The 24,227-nt window shown below is 45.1% G+C and overlaps 1 protein-coding gene across 2 annotated transcripts; it reads right to left on the reverse strand.

Annotated features, from left to right (window-relative positions):
* Positions 1-1,064: 1,064 nt before the first annotated feature.
* LSM12 (LSM12 homolog) lies at positions 1,065-23,299 on the reverse strand. Of its 2 annotated transcripts, XM_021681781.1 has the most exons (5): positions 23,034-23,299; positions 21,077-21,210; positions 5,001-5,110; positions 3,476-3,602; positions 1,065-2,674 (listed from the first exon to the last, which is right to left on the reverse strand). In XM_021681781.1, exons 1-5 carry the CDS (start codon positions 23,155-23,157, stop codon positions 2,582-2,584), a joined length of 588 nt encoding a protein of 195 aa, XP_021537456.1. In that variant the 5' UTR covers positions 23,158-23,299; the 3' UTR covers positions 1,065-2,581. The 2 variants fall into 2 exon arrangements, with proteins under 2 accessions (XP_021537456.1, XP_044777512.1); XM_044921577.1 differs by lacking the exon at positions 21,077-21,210 and having other exon boundaries at positions 23,074-23,247.
* Between the last annotated feature and the right edge of the window lie 928 nt (positions 23,300-24,227).

A 24,227-nucleotide genomic window follows, 5' to 3' on the forward strand; every position in this document is an offset into this window, starting at 1 on the left:
AAGACACCCCCCACCTTTGCCCAACTGTTTTACGTGATCAGCCTCATTTAAAACGCCAGCTAAAGACAGACTTCTAAAACAAAGCCGGAGCCTCTGATAATCATCTAATCCAGGCTCATCCCCAGACTCAACCATCCCAGCACCAAGCTAACATTTACAGAGCACCTTCTAGGTAGCAAGCATTTTAAAGATCTTTAGCCTTCCATACCAACTGCAGCAGACGGGTATGAGCTCCGTGTTGACAGTGGGGAAGCTAAGGCTCAGACTGGTGAAATGACTTTACCCACAATCTCAAAGTGAGGCAAGGGAGGTTTGGGGATTTGAGCCCAACTATTTATGCCTCCAAAGCCCTTGTTCTTTCTTCTTTACCTCACTGCCTTTCACACAGTCTTAACTCCACCTCTTGAAGTGCTTCAAGTTCCCCCATGTCATTTCATAAAGAGTCAAAATTACTCCCTACCAGAAACAGTTGGTACCTATGGTCTTCCACTCACAGACCTAAATGGGGAGGAAGTGATGGTGTGGATACATGACACAAAGCTTCTATTTTCCATTAATTACGTTCACACCTTTAATGGCATCTCTTAGGATTTCTAGAACTTACAAGGTCTCTCTTCTGTCTCCCTCTTTCACCTTTTCCAGCTTACACTTCCGTGCAAACTAAATTGAAGGCCTGGTACTTTAAATCTAGCTGTGGCCAATGGCAGATGAAAGTACACTTCTCTGTCTTTTTTTCTTCCAAACAGCCCGTAACAAATGGCCTCATGTACGTGCCCACCTCTCTGTGCCCCTACCCCACTCACACACACCTCCCAACCCTGGATCCCCTTCTTAAATTACACACTTTGCACTCTCTGGGTGAGCTCCAGGGGGTGGAAGGAGAGAGGGTAAAGAGTAGGAAGCAGAGAATCTAAAGGGAAAGATTACCAAACACCCCCCCCTTACACCCCTTCCCTCTGGGGTCTCTAAAGCACGTACAAACCTGAGACATGAGTGATGGTTAAAAAAATTTGGGTTTTATTGTTTTTGCTAAACAATACTAAAAAAAAAAATTTCATTTTGAAGGCAGGGCTTGAATTATTTAATTTTGATCCATTTATTTAATTAAAAAAAAAAAAAGGAAGGGGAAAGAGATCATGGCCAAAAAGATAGTAGTTAACCCCCACCCCACCCCCAAAGCTCTAGCCAGTCACATGAGCATCACCCACTTCCCACTAGGTGCCTGATATTCAGCTGGTGGCACACTCTGCCCCACTGGACTGCCCTGAAGGCACAGGGGCACCGCGTGCCAGTTTTCGGGCTCAGCAGGTTAGTCAAACCAGACAAACTGGTGGGCTAAAGTCCAGAAGTTCTCTCCAGGTTTTCTGCCCATCGGCTGAGCACATACAAACTATCGTAAGCTTGTAAAATTTAAGGGGGGTGGGGAAGGGCATTAAAAGCAGGAGGTTGGTGGGAGAAGAGAAACTATAGGTCACCCAAGCTTTCTCCTGGGCTAGTGGCTCTGGATACAGACTTCAACAGAGACCGGGAGAGGTGGGTTCCAGGTTTCTTACGGAAGAAAATCATCCTTCGAAGAGAAGCTGAGACGTGCCATGCAAAAGAGTTCTTCCTGCAGAGGGCACAGGAGACAGGGCAGCGGACTCTCCCATCTAGGAGATGGGAGAGTGGTGAGGAAGTTCTTCTAGTACCATGAAGTAAGACAAAAGGCAGAGGGAGAATCCTGAGGTTCTGGCCCAATGTGAGACTGGTACACACACACAGTTAAAGACTAAAAAGCCATCAGGAACCCTCACAGCCGAATCCCACCTGCAAACACTGGCTCTAGAAGTGCTGCAGAAGATTCTTGCTGCGAACCAAGTCAAGTTAGTTGCCTGGCTATAGGTGGTGGGGAGGGTAATACGTTTTTATTTTCGAAGGGATGAGGTGGGAAGAGCGGCCATGATCTAGTAAAAAGAGACCTGCAAGAAGCAGAAAATATTTAGAGAACATTTTAATATATATTTTCATATATATATTTAAAGTTAAGAAAAATAAAACTAATTCAAGCCATGCCCTGTGCAAAAAAAGAAAAAAAAAAAAGAAAGAAAAAAAAAGACGAATTTAAAGTGAGACCTCTGTCTGCTGCTCTAGTCTCAACTTAAGTATCACAGTCAGCTTGTTACTTTTATTTTGGAAGAGAAGATGTAAAAGTTTCTTTCGATCACTCAGAAGGCAAGTGTAGCCACTTATAAAAACAGAATGGCAGGGACAGACTAGGAAAGTCAGAGGTGAAAGGGCAGAGCAGGAAAGGAATTTTCAAAAATAAAATTAACAAGGTGACTGTTCCAGAAGGGGGCTGTGAAAAGGACATGGTGGACCAAAGTCTGTTAGTCAAGTAATGATTCAACTTTTAAATTATTCTCTTGTTCTTTTTTGTTGGGTGTTTTGTTTGTTCAAGTCTAAGATTTGGAAATGCTGACCCTTTGTTAACAAGAGCCAACAGGAAATATAGGATCCCTTCCCTCCCCCGGCCTGCCTCCGCCGAAGCCACCACCACCGCCTCGTTGGCTGGATGCTGGAAGAGTCCTCCGTGTGTGTGGACTCAGGATGACAGGGCAGCCTCCTTCTGTGGTTGCTGGGCTTGTGAACGCTGCAGTATCTTTTGGCTTTCCACGTCTCTAAAATGTTTTTCAACCTGAAAGAGACCAGTTCAGCCTAGGTCAGAACAGGAGATGGGCACCAAGGCCTCCCAAACAGTTCATGCCAGGCCTCCACAGCCGGTCCTGGCTGTCCAGCTCAGGGACCACTCAGGCACTAGAAGGCCCCTGCTATCTGCGGGCCTTCCCGGCCAAAGGTAGGCAGCGGCCTCTTGTTTCAACCGCATGTGCTACACCTTCAGCTAAGACTGTCTAAAAGAAAGTGAACCAATAAGCTAAAACACAGTGTGAAAGGAGATTATTTTGACCCCAACTCCCACTCCCCTCTTCACGTAAGTGCAGAATGAAAAGCTGACAGGGAATTAACAGTATTTTAGACTTTTTATATCCAGTGTTGGTCTCTCAATGCTCAGAATGTTTTTACAAATGCGGCAACTCAATCGAGACAGTCACATGACATATGCAGGGTCAGAGACGCCAACAGCAACTCATTTATACCAACCAGCCCTTCCTGAGAAGAACCCAGCCTGGGATGAGAGGAACTGCTCAGGCGCAATACCATGGAATGGTCTGGCTAATTCCAAAAAGCCACACTGCCGAGGACATGGGGCTGCCCACTCACTTTATTGCACACTGCCCAGTGGGTTCCAGCCCCACAGAAGTGGCCAAGCCAGAGCCGCAGAGCACTGCGCGCAGGGGCTGGGGGGCTAGGCAGGGCTGCTCTCGGGCTGGCAGGTCAGAGCAGGCAGGGATTGCAGCACAAGGTCCTGGCCTGAGGCTGGAGGGGTGAAGGCCAAGGAATCATCCTCTCTCTCAAGGTTCACGGCTCCTTTACTTACTATTTTGCGTACATGGCTCAGTGCACTCCCCTCTTTGCCTTTACAGTTTTCCACTTGATATGGGGGTGTAATAACAACTTCTTCCATGACTACGATGTTTTTTTCTTGCCATTTACAGTCTTTAATGCTGGAAGGAGAAGAGAGCAGGTGAAAGTTGCCTCTTGCAGGCATCCCACACCTCCTGCCTGATGAATAAATAACTCCAGAAAACTGACCCCAACTTCTCAGCTCACAGCTCAGCCAGTAACTAGATGCCAGCAGCCCATAGGGTGCAGTAGCCAAGAAACATTTCCTGGGCACCACTGGCCAGGAAAAGCAATGACATGATGCACATTCATTCCAAGGAGAGCCCAGAAGACTTACTCTGAAGCATTAGAGACCTGGAAAACCATAGAAAACTTCGTGGCAGCCTCAGAAGTCCAATCCAAATTGAATTCAAATAAACAGCTAGGCTCATCAACTGAAGTAGCAGCCTAGGGCAGGGGTTGGCAAACTTTTTCTATAAAGAGTCAGACAGTAAGTATTTGAGGCTGTGAGGGCCATACAATTTCTGTCACAACTACTGAACTCTGCTGCTGTACCTACTACAAAAGCAGCCCCAGATGATACGTAAGTGAGCTGATCTGGCTGGAGTTTGCCAACCTTTGACCTAGGGGGAATAGCACCTTTAAAAAGACAGGAAAAGAAACTCCATCTTCCTGTGATCTGCACTCTGCCCCCCACCTCCCGAAATGGAAACTGCTCCTCAAACTGGCCCCTCTCAATTATCAGACAGCTGGGCACTTGCCAGACTGGGAAAACCCATTCTAGGTCACACCTGGGGAAACGCAGGGCAGCTGATATTCCACAGAGCCCCTTCACATACCTGTAACTGCTCAGACACTCACACCACGGCCTCCAGCAGCTCTGATGCCAGCTGCCATCTGTGCACCAGACCCAGGCGGCTACACAGGGCAACAGAAGGCAGCAGGGGGGAGGGGGTGCCAAATGTTTCCGTTTTTCAGCAGCTAGGGAAGCTAGTGGAGGGTCAAATGACTTCTGCTGTGACAAAATGTCTTTTCGGAGGTGGTAATAAGGTGGCCTTCTGCTCTCCCTAACTCCCTACGTACACCTCAATGTACAATTAATTAGAAAGAGACAAACACTAACTTCCCCTTAGTAAAACTGCATCAGCTTCTGGAGAAAGGTACAACAAGATCAAAATAACGAAAAAGAAAGAAGCCACGAATTCTAAATTCTTGAATACCAGTTCTGAAAGGGATCTTTAGGATTATCTAATTCCAAACCAAATTTACACATGAAGAAACTGAAGGCCAGAGAAGACAACTTGTCCACGATCACACCATTCTCCTGTACGAGAAAGGCAACAGACACCCACATCCCTGGACACCAAGGTGCTGCCAACACACTAACCAGCATCTCTGCTGACTTTCAGGAACACGACTACCCGAAAGCTGGCGACCACACAGCACAGCCAGGCAGCGTCGCCCCCGGGACAAGGGACCCCTATGCTCCCCCGACTCACGTCTTGTGTATGGTCTGGAAGAGCTGCTGGCCCTCTAGGGAAACACCAGCGCTGATTGCATAGGCCTGGCTCAGCTTCTCCTCCTTCTCTGTCCGTGCTTTGCTGGCAAGCTAGGGTGGGGGAGAGGAAAGAGACTCAGAAAAGCATTCACCTTCATTCTTCCCAACAGTCAGGACCTGTTGAGGAAAGGAGGCTGGAAAAGACTGGTTTGGTAGATTCAGTTTTCTCAGAGTCCAAAAGTGAAACAAACACACACCCAAGATGCCTGAGTAGTTACTGCTATGGCGGCAAACATTCCTTCCATCCAGGACTTATTGAGTGCCCACCAGGTACCAGACATGCACTGTGCTAAGCTAGAGATACAGCACTGAAGTGGGGACTGGACAGAGACCACAAACAAAAACACAGAGTAGGGCGCCTGGGTGGCTCAGTTGGTTAAGCGACTGCCTTCGGCTCAGGTCATGATCCTGGAGTCCTTGGATCGAGTCCCGCATCGGGCTCCCTGCTTAGCAGGGGGTCTGCTTCTCCCTCTGACCCTCCCCCCTCTCATGTGCTCTCTCTCTTTCTCTCTCTCTCAAATTAAAAAAAAAAAAAAAAACAGAGTAACTTCAGACGGTGCTAAGGAGCTAGGAAGAAAATAAAGCAGGGCAATGTTACACAGTGGGACAGGGAAGTGACGGCCAAAAAAAAGATAACACACACGTCTATGAAAGGAGAAAATTAAGAATTTTTATCAGCCACTGCTAGAGTCTCGGGTTTAGAAATTCATGTCTACGACATCTTCAGAAATCAGAATTTGAGGTTCTAAAGACTACCTTTCTGGTACCACTATCTGTGCTCACATGGGGAGCCAAAACTCAAGTAAACCTAACCCATGGATACAGTCCACCTTCAACTTGAGCTACCGCTATCCTGCTCTTTAGAAAATGGAACGGTCTGCATTCTACTTTACGTTAGTTCCTTATCTCCCCTCTAGTGGAATGCTCACAAACTGATCAAAAGAAATTCTAATAAAATCTAGTACAGTAGTTCCCCACCGCCCCTTATCCAGGGTCAACCTTGGTCTGGAAACAGATGATCCTCCTCCTGACATATCATCAGGTCAGGTCAACAGTAACCTAAAGCTACATCACATCACCTACATCATTCACCTCACTTCATCTCATCACGTAGGCATCTTATCAACCTCACATCAGCACAAGAAAGGTGAGTAAAAACAATACAATGAGGTATTTTGAGAGAGAGAGAGAGACCATATTCACGTACTGTTATTACAACATATCGTTATAATTATTCTATGTTATTAATAGTTATTGTTGTTAATCTTTATCGTGACTAATTATAAGTTAAACTTTATCATAGCTATGTATGTACAGGGAAAAAAAAAAACCTAGTATACATGGGGCTCAGTACTATTCATGGTTTCAGGCATCCTCCAGGGTCTTGGACTGCACATCCTGCAGATAAGGGGAGACTGCTGTACTGTAGTCTACTAAAATCTAGTAAATCCCTCCCAACAGGGGTGGGTTGCCTGTCAACCCCTACTGCCCCTCTAATACACTTTCAGTATTAGTTGCTAGAGACTCCAGAAGTACAAATTTGTCTAAGTGTAAAGCAAAACAAATATGCTGGACAAGATGGTTAAAATGAAAAGGCAGAAAATGCGTCTGAAAGTCAAACAAATGATCTGGAGATTATTCAGGCCCACGAACATGAACAGCTTAGTATACTGATGCTGCAGCTAGTACACTAAAGACATATGCACAGACACACAAGTGAGAATACATAATTTCGGGGCGCCTGGGTGGCTCAGTTGGTTGAGCTACTGCCTTCGGCTCGGGTCATGATCCTGGAGTCCCGGGATCGAGTCCCGCGTCGGGCTCTCTGCTCGGCGGGGAGTCTGCTTCTCCCTCTGACCCTCCTCCCTCTCATGCTCTCTGTCTCTCATTCTCTCTCTCTCAAATAAATGGATAAAATCTTAAAAAAAAAAAAAAAGAATACATAATTTGTCCCAAACAACAGCTCCTTAAAATAGGGAGATCATACCTCACACACATCCCCAAAGTACCTAGATATTTGGAATTCTTAAACATTTCTATTCCGCTTTAACAGTGACCCTTCAAACCATAGACCAAATATAGTTTTAGAGGCAAAGTGTCTGTTAGCAAAATGAAGCACTTTATCAAGCCATGGGTTTGACTATGAAGAAGAGAAAAGGAGACCTTCAATTGGGTTATGGGGAGCCCTGCCTCTGAGTTTCAAAGATCATTTGAGGGGCGAGGGGTGTGAACACAGAAGAGAGAGGTCGTGCACGCTGTCATTTCAGTGTCCCTAGGGGAAAGAGGAAAGAAAGGCCAGAACTCTGCAGTGATTTGAAGCCGGAGCTCCTTTTTCACATGGTCCCCAGTACACGGAGAGAGACAAATACAGCAGCACTAAATAATCTTTCAAGCCTGGTCCTGCCGTTCTGGCCCCACCAGGCTAGAATTCCAGAGAGAAATAAACGCACACGGCTGACAGTATTCCCCTGAGCCTCGGCAATCCCAACTGCAGCAAGAAAGCACTCAGTTTCTATGGAAAGAGAACCGCTGGTGGTATATTTTAAGCAGCAAAAAGCAAAACTTCGTCACCAAGAAAACCCTGATAACAAGGAGTTTCCTTGAGTCTCACTTGCCAAACAACCCTGTAGAAAATATGAAGTCTCCAAGGAAAGAAGGAAAAACCAGGGGGCAACAGAGCTGCCCTGGATTAACCACGCTCTTGCAGGGCTCCTTCGGAGCGCAAGTGACCAGGCAGAGGTTTACCGTACCCCATGAACAGGCATAAGGGTCTCACTTGGAGACCTTTTTAAAAACGTTTATCCCTGGGCACCTGGGTGGCTCAGTGGGTTAAGTGGCTGCCTTGGCTCAGGTCATGATCCCAGGGTCCTGGGATGGAGCCCCACATCAGGCTCCCTGCCTCAGCGGGGAGCCTGCTTCTCTCTCTCCCTCTAATAGAGAGAGAGAGTTCTCTATCACTCGCTCTGCTCTCTCTCAAATAAATAAAGAAAAATCTTTAAAAAATAAAATGTTTATCATCCCTGAAAACCAAAAACATCTCCTGGTGTTGAGTCAGACAAAGCTGCTTCTATAAAGCTTGTGTTGACTAGATAATATGGGATACCCACAGCAAAATATCCCGGTCACCTACATAGTAGATTAAAAACGTTAACATCACCCATTCAGTAAGAGAGGAATGGCTCAGGGAAACCAGGCACCTATGCAGAATGTTTAAGACAGAACTGACAAATTTAAGCTAGAAGAAGAGGAAAAAAGGCTGGGAGAGGAATCACTTTTGAATTTTTGCCAGAGGCAGAATAAAATGCATATAAATCTCAGCCAGAAGTGATTCCTTTGGACAGCCTGAGTAACAGCAACACAACAGTTAGAGAACAAGGAGTTCAAAGTACACTTCTAGCCCCCCAAAATACCAGTTGTACAATCCCCTCTAAAGGCTCTGAAAGCAAAGGAGAATAGACCAGATGATTCTCCATTTCAACTCATAGTGCACACAGGTCCCAAATGCTAAATGATAAAGTGTCTTAGAGGGGCACCTGTGCGGCTCAGTTGGTTAAGCGTCCGACTCTTGGTTTCAACTTTTGGTTTTGGCTCAGGTTGTGATCTCAGGGTCATCGTGAGATCGAGCCCTGCGGCAGGCTCCACGCTCAGTGCAAAGTCCACTTGTCCCTCTCCCTGCCCTTCATCACCCTCTCTCTCTCTCAAATAAATAAAATCTTTACCAAAGGGGGGAAAAAAAAAAAAGAGCCTTAGAAAAGTCAACAGAAATCAGAGTAAACTGACTGTGTTTCAATTCGCCCCAATATCCTCAATTACTGTACCTGTGCCTGCAATTGGGCTTTGGGGAATCTGGACGCAGCACAAACCCTGAAACCTCCAGCCGTCAGTTTATGAATTGTATTTTCATGGCAATCTGAAAAATGTTTAACTCTGATATTCAGCCAACTAGATCTGCTTTCACCAGGAACTTGTACAAAAGGGGTAAATTTCTCCCACAGAGGAGTCTATCAAGTAAGCACAAGGAAGGTTACCCTCACAAAAGCAATCTAGAAGTCTTCTCTCAAAACTGGGGGCAAGATTACCTTGCTCTTTTTAGGCATGTTCCTGAAAACTCATAAAAAAGTAAATAAGCCTCCTTTTGTAAAGCAAATGACTATCACTCTACCCTCAACTTAGCAGTTATACAGATTGAAATCCCCCACATCACGTTTTTTGTAAACTCATGCATATGTGTAAATGGTCCAGTAATTCCAAGAAGTAAGTTTAGAGTTATTGTCAAACCACTGGAGGGAACCAATAAAAGCCGCCCTCAGTAGAGGTGTTGGGTGTGCCTTTTAAGCTTGGGAGGATTACCAGGATTGCAATTTTTTTAATTCAATGACTACCACCATACTGCATCTATTTTCAATGCAAACATGCTAGTTGCTGGCCTCTCTTCCAATCAAAACTGAAGCACTAACTGGCTAGAATCTCAAAGAATATTCAAGGCACCACTTTACAAACACACTGAGTTCAGGCAAACTGAGAAGCACAAACCTACAAATATTTGTTACTAATGTGCATGTGGCTTAATTGAAATGACTGAACAAGACAACCTGTGCTTACCTGCCTCTCCTTTTACTTTGTATGAAACGCAGTGAAAACAGCTATTCCTGTCTACTAACCAGTGCTTCCTCCTGTGGCCATTTTATATATAGCAACTTGATGTGGGCAACGGAGAAGAGTACATGAACTTGATACCAAAGCACATCAATATTAAAAGGCATCTAGTCATGCCTGCCGTGGGGTAACCCTTGAATGAGTGAATGAATGCACACACCTCTCCTCCTACACTCAGTGACATGGAGAAAAGGAAGCAGCCACAACGACAAACCCAAGCCATATGCACTTCATCTTGTTATTGAGTCACCAGCTGGGCCATCTTAGTCCCACACACCCAGACCAGGGAGGCACAGGTGCTGTGGGGAATCCAGAGGGATTCCTACCTCAAGTATGTAACAGGCTGTGACAGCTGAGACAACAAGGGAAGCTGAGTCCAAAGAGGAACACGCTGGATGTGACCTACTGACTCCACTGAGCCACTCTGAGTTTGTCTTCTGTGTGCATGGGGGCTGTCCAAGCAGCTGCCCTCACAGAACGGTGAGGAAGCCCCGCAGCTGCCTCCTGGGGCCTGCCGCCACTGGCCGAGAGGCCTCTGCTGGAGGCGGAGGGACGGCGGACCACGGCGGCCAAGAACCACTGGCATCCTGAGGGCCCGCACTGGTTTCTGCTGTTTCCATCCTGGGCTGCGCCCTCGGAAAGCCCTCCTTCCTAGATAGCAACAAGCGGGCTCTCAAAAAGATTTCTTCCAGCTATCAAATCAGTATCCCCAAGTCTTCCTGTTCCCTAGCTGAAAGCTCCTGTCTGACAGTTTCAATAAAATACTGTTCTTTACAACTCTGGATAGTTGGGAACTCCAAAAATAGAGTACCCCACTCGGCGTTGTGTCTTAGAATACATAATAATGAATCAAAACATTGAATCAAACAGGAACCGTAGAGCTTAAGAGGCCTGGTAGTGAATATTAAAATTCTAAGAGCCAACCCGTTGAGTGAGAGCCTACTCCATCCTAGACACCAAGCTACACACTTTACATGTATTAAAACGTTTAATCTGTACAACAGGGTGCCCAGGTGGCTTAGTCAGTTAAGCATCTGCCTTCGACTCAGGTCATGATCTCGGGGTCCTGGGGTTGAGCCCTACGTCGGGCTCTCTGTGGAGAGTCCGCTCCCCCCGCCCCACTTATACTCACTCACTCTCTCTCAAATAAATAAAATCTTTAAAAAAAAAGTACAAGCCTATGGAACAGGGACTAAAATTCCTCCTACTTAATAAATGGAGAAACTAAGTCACAGCTGTTAAGAAACTTGCCCAAATTTACCAAGCCACAGGTGGGAGTCTGGATTTGAACCCAGTCTGACTCCAGAGCTTACATTCTTAACCCTGTGCTACAAACAGCTCCACATAAAAGAAGTCTAAATTACTGTTGAAAATATAAATTTGAATGCAAAAGAAAATATTTTCAGAAAAGAAAAATGTTTTTCCAGAAAGGAAAAACATTTAATTTTTTTTTTTTTTAAGATTTTATTTATTTGACAGAGAGAGACACAGTGAGAGAGGGAACACAAGCAGGGGGAGTGGGAGAGGGAGAAGCAGGCTTCCCGCTGAGCAGGGAGCCTGATGCGGGGCTCGATCCCAGGACCCCAGGATCACAACCTGAGCCGAAGGCAGACGTTTAACGACTGAGCCACCCAGGCGCCCCAAGGAAAAACATTTTAAAACTCAGCTGCCACCTTCTCTTTGTCAGTGCATCCTGGCATTTCCACCAATGTCCCCAGTGCAGAACACAGCTGTCTGCCTTCTAGTGAAGGACCTCTCTTTTCTGAAAAGGGCCCCTGTCTCACGCTGAACCTCAAGGACATCCTTTATTTCTTTTGTTGAAGGTAAATCACAGAAATGCTTTTCAGAAAACAGATCTTGTGTGAGAAAGCATTTCAGGCCAATAATGGTAAGCATTCCCTGGACCCATCATTTTCTATTTTTTAAAAAATATTTATCTATTTAAGTAATCTCTATACGCAATGTAGGGGGCTCAAACTCACAACTCCAAAATCAAGAGTCCCATGCTCTACCAACTGAGCCAGCCAGGCGCCCCGTGGACCCATCATTTTCTGATTGGGCCAAGACTAGGGAAGCTAAGTCAAGCAAGCCTCCTGCACTTGAATGTTAAGATACAGTTGAGTGCTGGGGAGCCTGGGTGGCTCAGTCCTTTGAGCCTCCGACTCTTGGTTTCAGCCCAGGTCGTGATCTCATGAGTTGTAGGATAGGGCTCTGCACTCAGCGGGGAGTGGGCTTGAGGATTCTCTCCCTCTGCCCCTCCCTGGATACATCGAGTGCTTTGAGCTAAGATGAACAACACCCTGCAAATCCAGGGGCCACAGTGACACGATACTTGTTAAACCATCATACTGCTACCGTACAATACAGACCAACCTCAAGTCACAGCCAGTCCACAAAAGCAAAGGTTTTTCTCTCACCTGGTTTAAAACAAAAACTAGCTGTAAGTCAGTGGTTTGTTAGCTATTTGTAATTATGTCACCAAACACAATTCATAACTACAATAGGACACTAAATGAGTAACTTCCTACTCCAGAGACCCTGAAGCCAGTACTACTGTGGAACCTCCACATGGCCCTTCCAGAGAGAAAACTGGCTGAGACAGAAGCTAAAATCTGACCCCAACAACCTATCTCAGAAATTAGCCGGCTCACATGTAGCTGAGAGGATTAAGGGAGATAGCCCAGGTGAAAACACTAAGGGAGCTATAAAGCACTGTACAAATATTAGCTGTTAACACTGTTATTATAATATCATTATTGTTAGCACAGAGGTGGCTTGTGGGTCATTTCAGAAAAATTCATACACTCCAACCTTCCTTTAGCCAATGAGCTCAGTGCTCTCCCCTTTCTGGTTTCTATAAGAGCTACTAGAGAACTTATAAGTCCTAAACAGAACATCTTCCAAATAAAAAAAATATATATATTCTGATTAAGAAAAAAAAAGAAAAGAACATCTTCCAAAATATAACTAAAATAGTAAGTGGGAATGTCTTTAACTTTATGTGCCCAAATGGGTGCACTACCTATGGAATAAAGAGATGATTTGGGGGCGCCTGGGTGGCTCAGTCGATTAAGCGTTGATTTTGGCTCAGGTCAGGATCTCAGGGTGGAGAGACTGAGCCTGTGTCAAGCTCCTCGATGGGTGTGGAGCCTGCTTAAGATTCTCTCTCCCTCACTCTGCCCCTCCCCCTCCATTCCCACCTTCCCTCCCCTGCTAGGGAGCATGTGCACTTCTCATTCTCTAAAAAAAAAAAAAAAGTTGATTTTATTCAGTGATAGCAAAAGAGCCATGCCCTGTTTCCTGGACTCTGAAAAGAGAGAAAACAAAGTAATAGAGAAGAGCCACACCCCCCTACTGCCTCAAAAAGAGATTCTGGCTCAAACTCTTGCCTACCACACACTAGCTGCATGAACCCGAGCACAATGCATAACCTCTCCAGAGCTTCAATTCATTCATCTGGGGCCCATCCTGAAGGGTTATTGTTGGAATTCAGTAAGCATGTACAGCACCTAATACCAATATCGGCACGTAACTAGTCCATGTCCTCCCTCCGAGAACTAAGAACCTCCAGGTTAGCTTACTGACAGAAGAGCAAAAGCTTCTAAATTGCAGATGGACAAACCGAGCACCTTCCAAATTAGCTTGATGCCATTTAACTTCCTTCCTTTTATCTAATTATTTATTCTTCAAGACCCTACTCCACTATTACATCAGAAAAGCCTTCCCTAAAATGTTTACTACTCTATGCCAAGGGTTGGCAAACTACAGCCAGTGGGCCAAATTCAACCAACCAACCACCTGTTTTCGTCCTGCTATATTGGAAAGACCACACCCATTTGTTTATATGTCATCTATGGCTGCTTTTGCTGCAAAGACAAAGTGGAGTAGTTGTGACAAAGGATGGATATCCCACAAACCTAAATTATTTACTATCTGGCCCTTCATAGAGAAAGTTTGCTGGCCCCTGCTCTACGCTCCCATAGCACCTTGCTCACACCTCCATTAACACTGATCCTGCCATACTGTCAGCACTAGTTAAAAATGCTGCTCTCCTTCACCACTGCCAACAAACATGAGATCCTTGAGGGCAAAAGCGGTCTTAATCTAACATTCCCAGCACCTGGAAGGAAGGGGTAGTGAGAGGAAAGGAGGACAAAAGGAAAAGAAACCTCGACCATTAGAATTTCACAGAACAGTTCTTCTCAGCTCCAATAAGTGACTAACACACAGTCACACAATTCATTAACAGCCCAGCTGTTAAAAGAACCCAGTTCTTCAAACTCCCCACATTCTACCACACACACTGTTAGCTTCTGACATAGTGTGCAGATCCTTCCATTTTCCACTTCAGGTACAATTTGCTGGACTCTCCAGGGTAGTTTCTGGTATTTACCTAAGCTAGTCTCAAAATTCCAATGCTGGAACTTGACTGCGTCACCCTTTTCCCCACAAGCCTGTTCTGTAGCAGGAAGACTAAACAGTTAGAATGCCCCTTAACAGCAGAAGCGATACCACCACCGACCCACCAGTAAAGTCCTCCCTCATTTTAAATCACCTCCATGTCAGAGCACAGAGGTGGCTTCAATAACACACAGATGGCCCACCTCTGCCAGTAACTCAGGCACAGCAATTGTCTCCACACCCCGTGATGTCAAGAAAGCCCCCTTCGGAATCAAACCTTTAACCTAATGAAGGCTCACAGGATCGGCTGGCTGCCATGCACTATAGCCTGAACTGAGTCAGGAGCCCTAGCCTGGACACTGCATCCCCCACTATGGCTCTGTCAGTTTGACCCTAAAGTTTGATGCCACTGAATGGGACATCCTTCAAAAGGCTAGTGATTTTTTTTTTTTTTTTAAGATTTTATTTATTTATTTGACAGAGGGAGACACAGCAAGAGAGGGAACACAAGCAGGGGGAGTGGGAGAGGGAGAAGCAGGCTTCCCACGGAGCAGGGAGCCCGATGAGGGGCTCAATCCCAGGACCCTGGGGTCGTGACCTGAGCTGAAGGCAGATGCTTAACGACTGAGCCACCCAGGCGCCCCAAAAGGCTAGTGATTTTTTTTTAAGTAGACTCCCCGATGAGTGAGGAGCCCAATGCAGGGTTTGAACTCACGACACTGAGATCAAGACCTAAGCCAAGGGGCGCCTGGGTGGCTCAGCTGGTTAAGTGTCTGCCTTCGGCTTGGGTCATGATCCCAGGGTCCTGGGATTGGTCCCACATCAGGCTCCATGCTCCGCAGGGAGTGTGCTTCTCCCTCTCCCGCTCCCCCTGCTTGTGTTCCCTCTCTCACTGTGTCTGTCAAATAAATAAAATCTTAAAAAAAAAAAAAAACACCTAAGCAGAGATCAAGATTCAGACACTTAACCAATAAGCCACCCAGGTGCCCCCAAAAGGCTAGTGATTTTTAAAATGGCAGTCAAGGAGCGCCTGGGTGGTTTAGTCGTTAAGCATCTGCCTTCGGCTGAGGTCCTGATCCCAGGGTCCTGGGATCGAGCCCCTCATCAGGCTCCCTGCTCAGCGGGAAGCCTGCTTCTCCCTCTCCCACTCCCCCTGCTTGTGTTCCCTCTCTCGCTGTCTCTCTCTGTCAAATAAATAAAATCTTTAAAAAAATAATTAAATTAAATTAAATTAAATTAAATGGCAGTCAATTGGGGCCCCTGAGTGGCTCAGTTAAGCGACCGACTCTTGAATTCAGTTCAGGTCATGATCTCAGGGTCCTGGGATCAAGACTATGTCAGGCTCCCCACTCAGCGGAAGTCTGCTTGAGATTCTCCCTCTCCTTCTGCTCCTCCCCACCATGTGCTCTCCCTCTAAAATAAATAAATAAATCTTTTTAACAAAATAAGTAAAATGGCAGCCAATCATTCTACCTTGCTAACTTCATCTGATACCACTCACTACTTAACATGTCCCGTCACACGGTAGTAATGGGCTTTTTTTTTTTTTTTTTAAAGATTTTATTTATTTATTTGACAGAGAGAGAGAGAGACAGTGAGAGAGGGAATACAAGCAGGCGGAGTGGGAGAGGGAGAAGCAGGCCCCCCGCTGAGCAGGGAGCCCGATGCGGGACTCGATCCCAGGACCCTGGGATCATGACCTGAGCCGAAGGCAAACGCTTAACCGACTGAGCCACCCAGGCGTCCCAATAATGGGCTCTTCCTTTTCAACCCCAACCTATACCTTCATGACACTGTCATAAGGAAACAGCTGTGTCTGCTCACAGCCAGGTGCAAAACACTGGTGGACTCTAACCCGGTACTGGAGCCTTTACAATATACTCTAATCAAGTGAGCCAATAGGTTATATACAGCTTCTAGAAGCTAGAAAAATTTTATCTGACAAAAAAGTCTTGCTTTCTCTAGAAAAGTAGTGGTTTCCCTTCCCACATTTACACATAATATGAACTCCTACCAATATACACATAACCTAAACAGTGTGGCCAGGCCATCTGATTCTACTTTGTGGTAACTCCATACCTCAACACATTAGGGTCACGATATGGTCAAGGGCCCACCTAACAAGATGATCCATGAACAAAGGCCACAATGCAGCAGCTATTAACTACTCCAGGAGTTTACTCATACTGGAGAATTAACACTCAAATCACTGGAAAGTCTATGATTATGCTAAAACCTTAGCTTTGAAATTGGGAGAACTCAAAACAAAAAGTCAGTCAGCTCTTCCCTCAATGTGACATCATATCTAAAGGTGAACAAGTTTTTTTTTAAAACTGAACTCTGTGACTCTTCCATTTTCTCAGCCTTACGAGAACCGCCCCCTACCACCCCGCCCAATCTCCATATACCCTTTCTATCCAAAGGCAGCCAACTCCTTCTTCATTAGCAGGGGCTAATGATAAGCCTTTTGAATCTCTTCTTCCTGGTTGCATTTGATAATTCACTGCTTGTTAGTAAGATCTAAATGGGTAATAATGGATAAAAGAGGCTGACAAATTAGTCAGTGGTTTGGCAAAGGAGGTGGATGCCTTATATGTGTGTGGATTTCAATTTCCTATGCTTTGTCACTTTTCCCACCTCCCCCCACAACACACAAATATCTCTCCAAGAAAGTCTTCTCCGACTCAGCAAAGTGAGAAGACGACTTACATCTCAGTCAATACACTGGATGCATTTATCTGAACAAATACATACACTTGCCTCGGCTGTGTCCCTGAGTTCTTTCCTAAGGATCTCAGAAGTTGAAAGCACAGCCTCCTAGGTTCTGTGACTGCTCACTCTAAACTCCAGTACTCAGCCAAGTGTTCACTTAACTATGCCACCTGGTAACACTGCTCTCAATGTTCAAGTTAATTCTGGTCACCAAGAAGAGATCTCTTAAAAACATTTAACTCAATTACATATTAATGGTATTCAATACAATTTTGATTTTCCCCAATCTGGGGTTGGCAAGTTTGGACACTGAACGAATGTCAATCCAAAGCCAGGAGAGACTGACATAGTAATAGCATTCATATTCTTGGCTGCCTTCCCTCAGTCATAATGCCCCCCTTCCCCCCATCCTGCCCCTATGCCTATTCAAGGAACATCAGTTGGCTACACATAGCTAATGCAGAAGAACAGAACTAACATCTGCCAATTCTAGTCAATTGACCTAATCCCCATAACAACTCTATGAGACAGGTACTAACGTTATCCCACTTTTACAGTGAGGAAACTGATGCTTAGTAAGGTTAAGAGGCAGAGAAGTGACTTTAAAGACTTACCTGCTTGATTCCTGCTTTTTCTACTAGACCACAATGCTCCTGACCACATAATACAGAGGTTTCTCTACATAAAAATATTATTAACATGGGACTTTGCAGTCAAAATATCAGACGTGAGTTCAAATCCCAGCTCTATTACTTAGTAGTTGCATGATCTAGAGCTAATGACTCATTCTCTCTGAGCCTCAGTTTACCCTCCTATGAGATGCTGATGGTACCCACACCATAAGAACTGTTAGAATTAAATGAGATGTCTACCAGTTGCTAGTTCAGAGTGGCACATAAAAACATTAGTTCCCACACTACCAGCCATATAACCTAGAACAAGTCACTTAAACGAGTAAGCCTGTCTTCTCATCTGTTCAATGAAAAGGAAAAGAATACACTCTAAAGATCACATGGTGTGATTGTGAGAATGGAATGAGAGGTGTCAAAGCTCTTTGTAAATTGTAAAGCACGAGACAAATGTAAAATGTGGTCCCCAGCAGAGCTTACCACAACACCTTGCACAAAATAGATTTCAGGAAATGTTTTATAATGCTACACAAGAGAGAACCTTGTTAATGTTGACATGTCCCAAATCATCTCCTGAGAACACTACCAACCCACTGGTAATCTTCATCCCCAGAGAACCAGATGCAGAGTCAGTTCAAAGGAACTTGTTAAGAAGAAACACCATACTTCATTCTGCCACGTGGACCCTAGGGTTCTTCTTGTCCTAAAGCAATATTTAAACCTTCCTCATGACAGAATAAACTAATAAGCCACAGGGTGAGTAACCTGAACCTCACTTATGACTGGCTTTGATGTGCTTTTGTACTTTTATTGAAATGCTTCTGTCTTAGAGTCAGGAAATTCAGAACACTTTAACAGGGTACAATGGTACTGTGGAGAAGATCAAATGATACTCATAACTTCCACCTTCAGCAACCCCACTGTCCTCTTCCAAGCTGCCTCTCACATCCCACAGCTGTGGACAGACACAGGATTTCTTAGCCTGCAGTGAACTGTAAACGGAAAGCAAAATAGGCTCATCTCTAAGAACTGCTAGTTCGTACCTTCTCTAGTTGGGCTGGAATTAAGTATTTTCTTTAAAAGTCCTTCTCTTCCATTTCCTGCTGGGTCAGAGTAAACAAATATCCAATTTATATCAACAGGATTAATTAAACAAAGCACTTACTATATCAGCAACATGAGCCACATGTGACCGTATCTTCCTACTGGAAGTGGAGCACACAGGTGGTGTGCTCCACTCCCCAAGACTGTGAGCAGCAAGTTTTCTTCCAGGGATCTCTGAGCACTTTAGTTCCCTTCTAACATGATTAAACAATCCTCCATCTTAAAAACACCCCAAGTCCATGCTCTTCAATGGGATGGACTTTTCAGGTCATTCAAGCAATATGTAAACACCTGCCCAGATTAAGTTTTCAATAACAGTGCAGCACGCTCTTCTAAGTCTAACCGACTCCAGGGAGCAATCACCAAGCATCCTCAAACGATGGGAAAGCCAATATAGCTTACTCCTAAACATGTCTGCAAATGAAAGAGTGAATAAATGAAGTCCAGAGATAGCCCTCCAACCTAATTTTAGTTTTTAAGTTTCTGACTCCTCTTCCCAGCAAACCTTTTTCAAGACTTGGCAAGCAGGCCACAAAAAAAAGTAAAAATTTCCAGTCTTCCCTAACCTACTGATACCTGCTGCTTTCTTGAAAGAGTGGGTAAACAACTAGTTTACAACAATACTAATAATCTAAAACTGACCAGCAGAAAGCAAAACCCTAAAGGACAAAAATACGAGGCAAACTCAATAACCAAGAACTATGTATATTTGAGGTCAAACATAAGTAAATTACCTCTTAACAGCTCCCACTTAACTGTCTCACCCCTAATAATCCAATTCCTCTCAACTAAATGGTGGCACATATTGGTCCCAAGAACAGAAAGTCCTTTACATTTCAGAAAACCATCCCTCTTTCAGATAATCTTTCCTCTACTACTCACTAAAGATCCAGTTATTTAGTAACAAACTTTCATACCCTATAAACACTAAAAGTAACTATTTTCTCTTCAACATACCAGAAATAAACTATTTCACTTGAATCTTTTAAAATCTCTTCAGCCAAAAAAAAAAAAAAAAAAGACAACCACTCAAAGACCTCCTACATTCTAGTAGGAGGTACCTAAGCCAGGGTTTCAAAAACCTATAGATTTCTAAGAATGGGACATTCTATATGCAACAGCCTTTAATATGAAACCCAACACCGTTCCGAATCTGTCTTCAGCCATCACTAAAAAACAAGTGGCATTTCCCTGGAATCTGAAAAGAAGGGACCTGCAGATCGGAGGTAACTATATTCTGCCAGCCTCAGTTACCCTCTATTGTTTCAGCTACCTGAGTGTTTCCTTGCTTTGCTGAGTTGTAGCCAACATACCACATTCCCGAGAGAAGCAAGAGAATATACGTTATTACAAGACTCCTCCAGAGGGAAAAACCTCCACCACACTAATTCACGAGACTTAAGGAAAGGCAGCTGCTACTAAAATCGAAGGTCTAATATTCATTCAAAAAATATTAAGCACTTATTCTGTGCAAGGCTCTGTATTTCAGCCATGAACAAAACAAGTATGGCTCCCATCCTCACAAGTTTGGTTAAGATAGAAAAGCAAACAAATGATACACAATTATGCTTATAAGAAGGCTATGAATAGGGTAACCTTAAGTTCCAATGTGCCCAGGACACACTGATCTATACTGTCCCAGTGTAAAACAAAAGCACTTTGCTTTACTCTCAAAAATGTCCCAAGTTGGACTATAAATGCTATGTCACTTTAACTCTAAAGGATAAAGTACTGTAAGAGAGAATAATGGGAACAAATTACTTTAGCCTGGGTGATCAGAGAAGACTTCTTGGAAGAGGTGCCATTAACTAAGTCCTGAAGGATGCGGCTCCAGACATTCTGGAAGAAAGAGTCTTCAAAGTACAGGACAGCAAAGACTACAGGGCATGGGATGGTATTATTATTGTTATTATTATACATGAACTTTCGCTCATAGAACTAAAGAGTCAAAGTGATTTGGGGGTTCCCAGATTATCAACACGTACGTCCAAGATTAAAATATCCTAAACCTCTAATTCTGTCAGACCTCAAAAATACAAACAAAGACACAAATGTAGCTCTAAGGCAGTAGTTTTCCAAATTTTTGTAGGCCATGAATCAGAGATCTGCAAAATACTCCATATGTTCACCAAAACCACATCTATTCATGTGTGCGCACACACAATTTCACTCGGAGATTCACAGGCAACACCCCTACCCAACCCCACCAATACCGGAAGTTCACGCATGGACTCCAGGTTTAAAAAAAAAAAAAAAAAGTCCTCTTTCACAAAGGACAAAAGCAAGCTCGCAACTTTATTTCTCTATTTGGGCATTAAAAGGTTTCTTAAGTCTTCTGAAGATATCCAGGAATAAAGAGAAAACCTAAACTGATAGGTTTTTCAAAAAGGTGTCAGAACAAACAATTTTAAGTCAATGAAAAAATGAAAAACAATGGACAATGTATCACCAAGCATCAATGAGTCTCAATTTCCCCCCCCATTTTGGAGAGCCAGAACTGCCCTCAAGTCCTTACCTTACTAACATTGAGTGAAGCTAGGGGAGGAGGGGTTTCTGTTCGGTCATTAATTATTTCCACTTCTGAAACATACTGTAAGTTTATGAGCAAGATGTCTGCATGGTTGGGCTTTCCACTGGAAGAGGGACATTCTGGTGAAAAAATAAAGTTAAGGAAAACAGGGGCAAACAGAGCACTGACACATCCCAAAAGGGGCATGGAAAACACAATTCACACAAGGCTGGTGTAACAGGTGTGCCACGAGCAAGAGGGGGGAGCCTCACAAGAATCACAGCTCTCCTCAGGAAATCTCTGCCTATCACCTTCCGCCCGCTCAAAACCCCAGAACCAAAAGATCTCAAGCTTTTCAAAGCCAAATACCATCCAAAATTGGAAGCCTCAGAAAGGGTTTCTGTCACCTCTCTACTGGTTGTATGGGGAGGCATAATGCAGTGTTAATGCCGTATATATAGTTTGTCTTGGACCTAAGGAACCACACAGGAGAGGAAGTACTTTCTGTTCTTGGTATAATACTCCTTTCATCTATATACTGCTCTTTTCACTTTTTTAGATTTCAGATTTCCCATTCTGCAGAGGAGGAAACTATAGCACTGGAAAGGAGGCTCACTCCAGGTGAACCCAGCTAGATAACCCATTTATTTATATATTTATATATTCATTCATTCATTCATTCTTTCTTTCTTTCACTCACCCGTCCTCCAACTATTTATCAAGAGCATAATATATGCCAATTAAAAGTAAAGTAATTCCTCATGCCAAAACCCTTCCAATTAAACCACTAATGTAAAAGGTCTATTTGGTCCAGATCTGAGTTTTTATATTTTACAAAAAAAAGGCAATGGTTCTTGCCGTAGTTTCAGAGGACATCTTCCTAAGCTAGAAATCTACAACTAGTGGTATACTTGCCACTCAAATGCAGCACTCAGTAGGAAACTTCCTTTTGAAAGATGCCATAAAGGTTTACTCAAAAAAATAAAAAAATAAACCCACCTGTGGCTCAGAAAGGGGAAGGGGTGGCATATTTATTGCAATCATAAAGTATTTTGTTTCCAAGACTGAGTGTCCTGGAGTAATTCAGAAATCACTTCCACCCCAAAGAAGCAGGTCTTCTTTTCCATTCTGTTTAACACCGACACTTCCAAAAGGGGAGGCAACTACTATGGAAAAGTCAGGACTCCATGTGCTGGGCTGAGGAGAAGATAACTTACTCTTTCACCTGTAACCCACACAACCCTACACGAGCCCCTGAAAAAAACGTAGTCTTCTATCTGGACCAGGTTTCCAATGCAAACATTCTCAAAACAGCAATTTTCAAATGACTGAGAAAGCTAATTCAATACTCCCCGCCCCCAGTAGCACCACGCAAACACACTCACCAGCAAAACAAGCCCCTATCCCCATTTCAGATACAAACTGTCCTGCAGTTACTCTCCCCCAAAGCAAGCAAGGCCCATTTGGTCACCACCCCACCGCCCTTCCTTGGACCGAATCCCACCAGAAAACACCCCCTCTTAAACTCCATACCCTTGCGCTACTAGCAGTTCCTTACTCTGCACACCCCCTCCCCACATGATTCCACTCGCCCCCCTTCCATCCGGGCTCCAATCCACCAGCCCCCTCCCACGACCACCCTCTCTCCGGATCACTGTGTCCCCTCTCATAGCGTTTCCCCGAAAAGGCATCCGCGTGTCAAGCCCCCCTACACCCACTGACCCTCGCTCGAGGCCCAGCTCCCACAAGGGGTGGGAGACAGGGTCCCCAAAGCGGACCAAGGGACACGCGAAGAGGGGGGAGGGGAGCTCAGGCCCGTGCGCATGCGCTCCGGGCGCCGCGGTAGCCGGTCGCCCCTAGGCCCGGAGAGGGCCCCAGCCGCCGCCGTCGTCCCCCACCCCCCCCCCACCACCACCGCACATACACGCCGGCCCGGCCTCGGGCTCCGCGCAGCGAAGGATACTTAAAGCCAGCATTTTGGACTGGTAGTCGAAGGCTACCACCTCGCCCTGCAGCCGCTGCTCCTGGCACGTCCGGCACGACACCTGGCTCCCAACGCTGAAGTACTCGCCCGGAGGAGCCGCCATCTTGGGAGAGCAGCCGCGGCCGGCGGCGGCGGCGGCAGCAGCGGGCGAAAGCCGGGCCCCCAGTGAGCGCCGCGACGCGACGCACGAGGCGTGCTGACGTCACACGCCAGGGCGTGGCCTGGCGCTGGGTGGGGCGGGAGCCTAGGTGGAAAAGGAAAGAAGAGGAAATAAAGGGGTATCTGAGTAAGTATGTTTGTGCAACTGGGCCCGCGTGGTAAGGTGCTTGCAGACTCCTTTTCAGAAGTTAAAGATAAATGACCTACGTGGACTGAAAAGGGGAAGGAGGCGGGAGCTGCAGTCTCCATATGAGCACACCTTGACACAAGAGTTTAATGAATGAACTCTGTATTTTATATATGAGGAATCTGAGGACCAGAGGACTTAAGGAAACTTGCCCAAAATTATTATACCCAGTTACAAAGTGGTAGTGGAAAGAACACTGCCTATAGGATTAGCCAAACTGGGATCGGAATCCCAGGTCTGCCACTTACTAAGTTGTATGACCTTGAGCAAATTACTAAACCTGATCCTGCATCTTTATTTCTTCTGTATTATTACTTACTGAACTCCCAACAATCCTTTGGTGTAGGAATCAACGCCTTCATTTTACAGATGAAGAAACTAAAGTCTTAGACTAAACTTGGCTGGGGTCGCACAACCAGAAAGAATTCGTTCTACCTGTTTCCAAAGACGGTGCTATTTACTGCTCTGCTGTATTAAATAATGCCTTCCAGAGGAGTTAGGTGGTTAAGTGAGATGATGTGTACAGATGAATGGCATGTAGTAGGTCTTTAATAAATGGTAGTTCCTCCATGATCACCCATCACCCTTGGAATTCCAGATGCCTCCCCATCTCCCATCCTGCCCTCTCTAGAAAGCCAGGCAAAGGGCAGGAATGAGAAGCAGAGGTAGTGACAAAGGTGGCTTTGGGGCAGTTTGGCCCTCCCCCATTAGTGTCCATCAGATATACTAAAGTTTTAACATGCAAGATGCATTTTCAAGCCCTATCATCACCAATTTCCATCCCTAATCCACCTACCTGCCCCTCCCCCCATAGAAATTCTGGAGCC

The sequence above is a fragment of the Neomonachus schauinslandi genome, chromosome 15 (assembly GCF_002201575.2).
Source record: "Neomonachus schauinslandi chromosome 15, ASM220157v2, whole genome shotgun sequence".
NCBI classification, from domain to species: Eukaryota; Metazoa; Chordata; class Mammalia; order Carnivora; family Phocidae; genus Neomonachus; species Neomonachus schauinslandi.

Coding starts and splice junctions, on each gene's coding strand:
- LSM12 (XM_021681781.1), bottom strand. CDS start 23,157: ATGGCGGCTCCTCCGGGCGAGTACTTCAGCGTTGGGAGCCAGGTGTCG. Junction 21,211..23,033: donor GTCCAAAATGCTGGCTTTAA/GTATCCTTCGCT, acceptor TTTTTTCACCAG/AATGTCCCTCTTCCAGTGGA. Junction 5,111..21,076: donor CTTCACTCAATGTTAGTAAG/GTAAGGACTTGA, acceptor CCCCCACCCTAG/CTTGCCAGCAAAGCACGGAC.